General features: G+C 35.8%; 1 protein-coding gene across 1 annotated transcript; it reads right to left on the bottom strand.

Moving 5' to 3' along the window:
• Nucleotides 1–8,755: 8,755 nt before the first annotated feature.
• mc1r (melanocortin 1 receptor) lies at nucleotides 8,756–10,175 on the bottom strand. Its single transcript, XM_058751577.1, has 2 exons — nucleotides 10,108–10,175; nucleotides 8,756–9,979 (listed from the first exon to the last, which is right to left on the bottom strand). Exon 2 carries the CDS (start codon nucleotides 9,906–9,908, stop codon nucleotides 8,943–8,945), a length of 966 nt encoding a protein of 321 aa, XP_058607560.1. The 5' UTR covers nucleotides 9,909–9,979; nucleotides 10,108–10,175; the 3' UTR covers nucleotides 8,756–8,942.
• Nucleotides 10,176–10,447: the final 272 nt, after the last annotated feature.

Here is a 10,447-nt window from a genome sequence, read left to right as displayed (position 1 = left end):
GAGGAGTTTTGGTTCCTTGCCGCTGTCGCCTCTGGCTTGCTCAGTTGGGGACACTTAATTTCTAGCGATTATCGCCGATTTGATTGCACAGATACTATTTAAACTAAACTGAGCTAGACAATGACATCTCTGAATTCAATAATGAAATGCCTTTAACTGAAAATTGAGTGTTTAATCTTATCATTATACATTACTGACACTCTATCCTCCAATTTGATACTGTTAAGTGCTTTGACACAATCTGTATTGTAAAAGCGCTATATAAATAAAGGTGACTTGACTTGACTTGACTTGTGTAATGTTACCTGTTGAATGTAAAAGTTGTGTTGCTTTCCCTCTTAATTTGTAATGGGCCCATCTTTTGCTTTATAAGCTGTTGCTTTGGTCGTATGTGAAGTCAGTTTTTAGTTGTTGGTTTTGTGTCTGTTTGGATAGTTTGATTTCATTTCTTTTTGGTTTATTTGTTGTATGATTATGAGTTTGTAGAATTATTGGTTTGAGGGTAAATAAAAACCCAATTTTTCTAGTGAATGCTGGTGTTCCTTGTTCCTGACTTCTCGGTCCCTCACACTACTATTGTTAGAAATTGCAACAAAATTAAAATAGAAATATAAACTTTTGAACTGCGGGGTTTCGTCTGGTCAGAGGAGAACTGGCCCCCCAACTGAGCCTGGTTTCTCACAAGTTTTTTTTTCTCCATTCTGTCACAGAGGGAGTTTTGGTTCCTTGCCGCTGTCGCCTCTGGCTTGCTCAGTTGGGGACGCTTAATTTCTAGCGATTATCGCCGATTTGATTGCACAGATACTATTTAAACTAAACTGAGCTAGACAATGACATCTCTGAATTCAATAATGAAATGCCTTTAACTGAAAATTGAGTGTTTAATCTTATCATTATACAGTACTGACAATCCATCCTTCAATTTGATACTGTTAAGTGCTTTGACACAATCTGTATTGTTAAAAGCGTTATATAAATAAAGGTGACTTGACTTGACTTGACTTCTGAAATGGCCAGCAATGAGTACAGATCTGAATCCCATAGAACACCTGTGTAGAGATCTCAAAACAGCAGTTGGGAGAAGGCATCCTTCAAATCTGAATGACCTGGAGCAGTTTGCAAAAGAAGAGTGGTCCAAAATTCCAGTAGAGAGGTGTAAGAAACTCATTCATGGTTACAGGTAGCGAATGATTTCAGTTATTTTTTCTAAAGGGAGTGCTACCAAATATTAAGTTAAGGGTGCCAATAATTTTGTCCAGTGCATTTTTTGGGTTCTGTGTGGAATTGTATCAGATTTGACTTTTCTTCTCAGTTTTTTTTGTGTTGTTCCAATGCAAACAAAAAATAAAAAAATACAAAAAATTTAAATAAACATGTGAGTACCAAAACATTTGCTACTGCAACTATTTTTCTGAGAGAAGGGTTGCATTTTCTGACAGAATTGCAAGGGTGCCGATATTTTTGGCCATGACTGTATATGTTAAAGATGTTTTTTATTGGTATGATCTCCAAATGTTTGGTACTGGGTGTGTTTGGTTATATCATAATACATCTGATGTGAGGATTGGCTATGCTGTATTTTAAATTTGTTAATTTTGCATTTGTTTAAGTGTAAAATGCCTGATGAAGATCATGGGACTGAAATGTTGAATAAATTTTGCCCATTTTTGCAAGCTGGAATAATGTGCAAAATTTATTTTTACTAAAAATTAATTCTCACATGTACACTGATTGTGACTTCAACTGTGTTTTCTCCTAATGTACAATTTAATTTACATTTTTCACACTATGATGAAGCAAGTTGTCACTGCCATGGTCAGAGCACCAAATGTTTAATACAAACACCATCAACATGGCATTATATTAAATATATGTCAGTTTGCTTACAAATTTGTGAAAGACCATGGCAAAAAATTTGGTTCATTAATTGAACTAAAAATGTTTATGTTCATGCATGTTTATGTTTATTGTTAATTTGAGTTAAATATAATTAAACTGGGTCAAAACAATTTCATGGAAACAGTGAAACAGGTAATTTTACCCAAACATGTGCATTTTATATATTCATTTTTAGCATTACAAATAAATGTATGTAAAAGTGTTACATATTTCTACATCACAGTATACTAACATTTGTGTACATGAATTTCCTAAATGCACTAAAATTATAAAAGTATTTTTTTTTTCTCTACATGATAGGTAAAATTCAAACAGTGTTTTGTTTACCCATACTGCAGAGTAGTGACATCATAAACTGGATTTGACTAAATATCTGTGCCAGAAACAAATTAGTTTTCAGTTTTTTTAAGGATCAAGCACTTTTTTTTTTTTTTTTTTTTCTTTTCAGTTTCAATAAATAATTCTTTGAAGAAAAAAAAAGGAAAATGATTTTATAAAGTTGCAAATTTAAGGTTGTCTGACTGGGTAGATCCTTCAATTGCATTTGTAAGAGTTCATCTAAGAAAAAGAGAGAAAACTGGCTTAGCTAAATCTAATTGTACCCCCACCCCTCGGTATGCAGTACAAAGCCAAAAATGTGTTTAATGTACATCCTTGAGCTAATTAAGCACTTTCATTAAAGCATTCCATAGCCAATGGAGTCATATGACTCTGATCAGACAGTTTATCACTGGATAAGTCAGCTGAATAAGCTACAGACTTTATAGGCTAAGAAGATGTTTAGCCAACTATGGACCATTGAACTGTTAACTTATTTAATATTAGCAAATAAAGTTGTACTTGTAAATACTAAAATTTAAAGGTGTGTGTAATGAGTGCTTAAAGCAGAGTAAATGAAGCATAGTTCAGCTGAAGAAGGTGAAAATATCCATAATGTTGGAAAAATCTACAACAAAGAAAACTGCCAACGCAATAGCTATAACTTTACTCTTAGTGAAGACAAGAACTGACTATTAACAAAGGAAAATTTAGACTATAGGCACACACAAGATAATAATGAACTAAACTAGAAACAGGTGAGCATAATCAAAAACCGTAGAAACCAAGAGAAACTGGAAATAAATAGGAAATGTGAAAATGAATACAACACAATTTCAAAATATACAGTACATATATAGTAAATATACTAAATTCTAATAGATACTAGTCTACTAACTCCATACGGGTTAACTCCTGACAACCACTACCATCAGGTGAGCAGCACTCACAGAGTGCACCAAAAACCACCATAGCAAAGCTGGTAGAGGAGAGTATGGTGGAGCTGGTGGAGGATGAGACCATGGTGAAGCCAGAAGCCAAAGTGGATCCAGAGGTAGTACCAGGGTGAGCAGAGCCCGAGAATAGGAGGACAAAGACTGAGCCGGTGGGCCTGAGGACAGTAGAAGAGCTGGAGGGATGGAGGACCCAGTTGGAAACAGGAAGCATGAGAAAATCCAGATGATTGACCATGGTGAATTCAAGGCATTGAAGACCGATCCACAAATGCAAAAGCTTAACATAACTTAGTCAAGACAAGAACTGACCATGAATAAAAGGAAGAATATATACACACAAGATAATGATACATTTTTAAAAAAAGGTTTTAATAATTTAGCAATTTTTTAAATTGTTGAAGGATTTTTTTGTTGTTCGTTTTTACATACATTTAACATGAACATCTCGAAAGCAACACATAGCTGGTGTTCTACAATAGGACCATGTTTTTACAGGCTAAATAATGGAATTTCATGCATGACCAATAAAAAGAACACTTTGTGACCGGACTGAGAAGGCTATTTTTATAGCACACTAAGCTGTTTTGAATCTGTGATTTCAAAAGCCCTGGCTGGATAAATAAAGTCCCCTTTGTTTCTTTGTTTAGTAGGTTTGGTCTGAGAAGTTGTGATTTTATTTTTGGTCTTGATAGAACAGGGCTTGTTTTATTCTGCTTCACAGTCCTGCAACTTCCTAAGTGTTTCCTTGTGTATCTTGCATGTCTCTCAAATATAATATTGTTCTAGCTTATGTCAAAATTGTTCTTTATTTGTTTTGATATCCCACATAGTAGTTCAAATTTCTCCAAATAGTTAGGGAATCTCATGAATATAATTCAAAATACATTTTATAAACTTTTACAAAACTTTTAGGGAGAGAAAGACTACATGCCCTGTTAACAAAGCAAAACTTTGTACATAACAGTCTAAATCAGGGTCAGTAATCACCACTGGAATGCAAGCAACAGTCAAAAACAATCCTCAAAACAACTGCATTTCTTTCACATTTCCCTTGTCTTAAACACTTTCTGACAAAGCAACAACACAGTACTTGAGTACTGCCACACAGAAAACCGCTTAATGTGGTTAGCTTAAAATGTACTGTGGCTTTGAGCGGCTTTGAAAAACAACTTAATGATAAACTAAACTAGAAAAAGGTTAGTAAAAAAAATAGTTAAAAAAAAATCTTGCTTTTTAAACATTTGTATTTTTATTGTTTTAATTCATTTTTTTTTTTTTAAGAAAATAGCTTTTGGATTCTGTGTAAGTATGTTAAAGAAGAGAACCATGTGTTTTCCATGAGAGAAAGAATATTTAATGGCTTAATTAAATGTCATGCGGCCCTGATAGCTGCCATCATTCAAATCAATTATCTTGCCCACAGCCACAACTCAAACATGTGGAAAAGCTTGTGATAAGCTTCAATTACACCAATCAGGAAAAAGTCAAGAGAGAAGTTAATGAATTAAAAAAGTTAGAAAAAAAAGAAAGAAAGAAAAAGCGGAAGATTTAATTTTTTGTTATAAATTAAAAGAGTTGCTTTGATTTAAAAAATTTAAACTGATATAAAATAAGAAGTTAATTTCTGATTCATATTTAAATAATAATAATAATAATCAGTTCTTGTCTAGCTTTCACCACATAGTTCAAAAGAATCACATTACAATTTGGTTAATTTCTTTGTGGGAAAAAAAAAAAAAAAACTCTATTCTATCTCTATAGTTTTTATTACTATTGAAAAACTGTATCTCATCGAAAAAACATTGTTTGCTGAAACTGAAACTGTAATTAGCACTGCTTTGCAAACTATGATGATGTATTTACTACAGGCTTTATATATACAACCCGAATTCCGTAAATGATTCCGTAAATTCCGTTTTTTTAATTTGAATAAAATGAAAACCAAAAGACTTTCAAATCACATGAGCCAATATTTTATCCACAATAGAACATAGATAACATTACAAATGTTTAAACTGAGAAATGTTTACAATTTTATGCACAAAATGAGCTCATTTCAAATTTGATGCCTTCTACAGGTCTCAAAATAGTTGGGACGGGGGCATGTTTACCATGGTGTAGCATCTACCACGAAGTCATGCTGTTGTAATAGCTGCAGTATGTGGTTTTGCATTGTCCTGCTGAAATACACAAGGCGTTCCCTGAAATAGACGTTGTCTGGAGGGGAGCATATGTTGCTCTAAAACCTTTATATACTTTTCAGCATTCATAGTGCCTTCCAAAACATGCAAGCTGCCCATACCGTATGCACTTATGCACCCCAGAGATGGTGATGAGATGGTGGCTTTAGAACTGAACGCTGATAACACGCGTTATAGCCCGTTTTGCCCGGAGGACACGGCGTCCGTAATTTCCAACAAGAATGTCAAATTTTGAATCATCTGACCATAGAACACTTTTCCACTTTGAAACATTCCATTTTAAATGAGCCTTGGCCCACAGGAGACAATGACGCTTCTGGACTATGTTCACATATGGCTTCCTTTTTGCATGATAGAGCTTTAGTTGGCATCTGCAGATGGCACAGCGGATTGTGTTTACCGACAGTGGTTTCTGGAAGTATTGCAGAAAACACATACTTTTTACACACTCTTTCAGATTGGAGAGCCTCTGCCCAGCTTTACTTCTGAGAGACTCTGCCTCTCTAAGACATCCCTTTTATAGCTAATCATGTTACAGACCTGATGTCAGTTAACTTAATTAATTGCAAGATGTTCTCCCAGCGGAATCTTTTCAAAATGTCTTGCTTTTTCAGCCCTTTGTTGCCCCCGTGCCAACTTTTTTGAGACCTGTAGCAGGCATCAAATTTGAAATGAGCTCATTTAGTGGATAAAAGTGTAAAATTTCTCAGTTTAAACATCTGTTATGTTCACTATGTTCTATTGTGAATAAAAAATTGTCTCATGTGTATATATATATATATATATATATATATATATATATATATATATTTATATAATTGGAGCATTAGGAACATTATAAAATATTTAAATAACTAAAATTAAATCCAAATTAAAAAATAAAAATAAAAAATAGAGAGAGAGAGAGAGAGACAACAACAACAAAACCCCTGAAGAAGGCATGCATTACTGAATGAACAATATTTCCTCTAACAAATCTTGGTCAGAACTTCATTCACATTCATTTGAATTTTCCGAATCATTTCTAATATTTTTTGTGTTTGGGACAAGCATTTTGGAGAATTAACAAGCCCCTGTCCTTTTCCCCAAATAAACCAAAAGTTCCCATGACTGCCATGACTAACTGAGGTTATCTGTGATCTCCGCTCAACTTAATTTTTTTTTTAACATTGACGTATTAATGTGAGTGTTTTTGCCTCCAAAGATTTAAATCTTAAACAAAACAAATTGCTCAAATCAGTCAAATAGAGTTGTTAACCCAAAATTGTTACAGAACCCCCATTTGTGAATGACATGTTTCATTATGAGAAGTTCTATTTTTATTCCTTTTTTTAAATGCAAACTTTTTTTAAATGCTTCAAATGAAACTTTTTTTTTATTAGTGATTTTTTTTCTCTCTTAGTTTTAATCCACAGGGACTTATACATGTCATCTGTTGAGCCATATTATTTATCCCATAAAGCATAATTTATGTAAATCAAAAATCAAATGGTTCAAATGGTTATTTATTTCATAGAAAAATCAGTCAAAGAGTTTTGCGTCTAAAGTTAATAAAATCTAGTTCTCTCAGTCAGCAGTATCTGAGTGTATTTTCTGTAAAGTTGAAGAGAGAGTCATTAAGGACGCTATTTGCTAAGAATGAGACTGAATAATATTGGACATTAACAGTACCGTTTCTAGGCATAGGCGAACTAGGCGGTCGCCTAGGGCGCCACCAGCTGAAGGGGCGCCAATGAGAGCACGTACTGGTACTACATTTTAGCAGGGTTGTGATAAAGAGCGGCACGGTCACCCTGAAATGTGACTGCCGCCCCCACTGGATCCCCAACATCATTGGGCTAGAGTACTGTCAATCTGACGATGCCTGTATGCCATTGGATCAGAGCGCTGTCAATTGTTGCCTGATCGTTGCATGCTTGCATTTGGAGCGCTCATCAACGCCAGTAGATCAATGGGCTCTGTCAGTGCTTTGGCAAGGTAACGCTTTTTTTTTTTTTTTTTACCATGCAGTAGTTCAAATTACAATTTAAAATATTGGTACAGTAAATAAAGTGCACAAAATCAGTATTTTATTTAGGCAGTATTTGTGGCAGTTGATAAATCGTGTAGCGAGATTTGTCCAAAAGGTGTGCGTTTTTGCACCAATGCATTGTTAAAAGATCAGCGTGTCATGTAATATTCCCATATAAACTTTAACAGCCAATTAAAAAATATTGGTGTAGTAAAATTTGCTAATTCACGAGATCAATACATCCTTTATTAAACTGCTTTGTCGAGTTTAATTCATCCTTATGGAGGTGTCGATTGCTGATCGATTCATTCACTTCTAACACAGCACTTAATGGGAGAAGCGTCATACACATAGAGGGCAGAGCGTCACGTTATTTAAAGGGGAAGTTCACGGGTAAATGAGTAGCAAAGGATTAAGTAGCTGTATTGATTACTTTTATGCCACTGATCAGGCTTTTATTTGTAGTTTGGGGCAACAAAGGGTTTTATAGGTTTGACTGAAATAATAATGCAATAACTGACACTTTAAATCAATGTTTCAAGCAACAACAACAAAACAATTGAACAAAAAACAACAAACAAAACAGATAAAGACAAAAAATAGCCATTGATAGTATATAAACATGTATCCAAATCCATATGTAATCAAATTAATTTATGTGTGATTTATGTGTAAATTATGTGCAATGTCTTAGCTACTAGGGATTGTTACACAGGGCTATACAGGCATCTAGTGGCAACACAATGATATTACAGATGATAAATTGTGCAAAATTTTTCTCTTAAAGGGATAGTTCACCCAAAAATGAAAATTATGTCATCATTTACTCACCCTCAAGTAGTTCCAAACCTGTATGAATTTCTTTTTTCTGCCGAACACAAAGGAAGATATTTTGAATAAAGTTTGTAATCAGGCTGTTTTGGGGCACCATTGACTTTCACAGTAGGAAAAAAAAAAATACTATGGAAGTAAATTGTGCCCCACACTGTAAAAAAAAAAGTTGAGCCAACTTAAAATTTTAAGGCAACAAACTTCAGCAGATTTTTGAGTTTTCTCAACTTGTTGTTTTAAGTTTATACAACAAAAATTTGAGAATCTCCCACAAAAACTAGTTGAGCAAACTCAAAAATCTGCTGAAGCTGGTAAAAAATGTTTTTTTAAGTTCGCTCAACTTTTTTTTTTGTTACAGTGCAGAACTGCTCTGTTTCCCACATTCTTCAGAATATCTTCCTTTGTGTTCAGCAGAACAAAGACACTCATACAGGTTTGGAACTACTTGAGAGTAAGTAAATGATGACAGAATTTTAATTTTTGGGTGAACTATCCCTTTAAGTCAATTTACAAATAATGCATTCAGTCTCCACAAATTAGTATCGTTACTATGACAAACAATTTGAATGTAACAAGAAACTGGTGTCTGAAAAGAATATATATATTGGGGTGGTGGGGTATTTCGCCTAGGGCGTCAAATTGGCTAGAAACGGCCCTGGACATTAACGTTAACATCAACGCAGATGCTCCTCCACGTGTTTCCTACAAACATCTAGAAGGAATTACTCACATTGCAAAGAACCACGAGCAAAGAATCATTTCTTTCAGCGTCTTGCGCAGCTCCTGACTGCGATATGCGTAAATGAGAGGGTCTATAAGCGAGTTGCATATGATAAGAATTAGAAACAGGTTGAAATGACTGAAATAACACTTGCAGTAAGGATTTGTGGGACAGGTGAGGATGAGGATGAGGTGGAGAAAAAACGGACCCCAGCAGATGACGAAAACCCCGAGCAGGATGGTCAGAGTAATGGCTCCCTTCATGCTAGTGGCTTGCCGGCGACTCTTATGGAGAGCCATGATGCGTCTGGAGTGTACGTGCGCCAGGATGAACATGTGCAGGTACAGAACCGCCGTGAACACTAACGTCAAGCCAAAAAACGTGACGAGACAGGCGATGACCGCGTTGTCAGTGTGATAAACGATAAATAAAGAGCTCGAGGTGATGCTGGTGAGCCACACCACCGCGATGATGGCGACGGCGCGTTGCGTGGTCATGATGCTATGGTACCGAAGCGCGTAAAAGATGGTGATATAGCGGTCCGCCGCAATAGTGCACAGGAACGACAAAGAGGAAACGACAGAACTGCATATCATAATGTCGATCACATTGTCTAAGTGCTGTAACATCTTTGCCGTGACAAGCAGCAGCCCATGCTCCGTCAATAACATGAAGAGCGTCTCCACCACATTGCTGACGCTCACCAGCATGTCCGACACCGCCAGACAGCAGATGAAATAATACATTGGCGAGTGGAGATTCCTGTTCTTGATGATGGCCACCACCACTAAGATGTTTTCCACCAAACTGATCAAGCCGAGCATTAGAAACAACTCCTGAGGGATCATGATTTGGGCGATCCCTGTGGCATTCATGTCGCCGAGCGTTGCATTCAAAGTTATGTTATTGTCAATATTATATATGTAGTCCATGTGTTTCATGCTGAAGTAATGGCGCGACGAGTCGTTCATGCTCCTTCAGATAGTGTCCGTTCGCATTAAGTTCTTTTGAGTCTGTCGGATGTTCTTTTCCTTCAGCACACCTTTGATATTAAAACAGAGACAGTTCCAGTCATCACGATCAATTCTAGCAAGTCCAAAATGTTATATTTTAATATCAGAGACTGACGAAACGAATACAGCTATAAGAAACGAACACAAGCAGATTTACCTTTCAATATTACTGCTGCATACAGCACAGAATAAGTCCGCAAACTTGCGCTCTTTACAGGGCACCGCCTCAGACTTGGCATTTGATGGCTTCCTTGTCAAAATCAAATTATTGTTCCGACCATTAAGAGAAATAAAGTTTTGTGCTTTACATTTTCTAATCATTTAGATTCTATCGCAATTGCTTTTTCGAGATTTAAAACTCACCAATGTAGTAGCCTAATATTAAAGGTATGCGAGGGGTGGGGTGGGGGGTGGGGGCGCAAGGTGGTCCTCAGGGAAGGCAGCGGTGACAAATGAACAATAATAATCATAAAACAGGAGCGCCTTTTAATGATTCC

Source organism: Onychostoma macrolepis, chromosome 18, assembly GCF_012432095.1.
Source record: "Onychostoma macrolepis isolate SWU-2019 chromosome 18, ASM1243209v1, whole genome shotgun sequence".
Classification (NCBI taxonomy): Eukaryota; Metazoa; Chordata; class Actinopteri; order Cypriniformes; family Cyprinidae; genus Onychostoma; species Onychostoma macrolepis.
The sequence above is the reverse complement of the archived record's forward strand: the minus strand, read 5'-3'. Positions and strand labels throughout refer to the sequence as shown.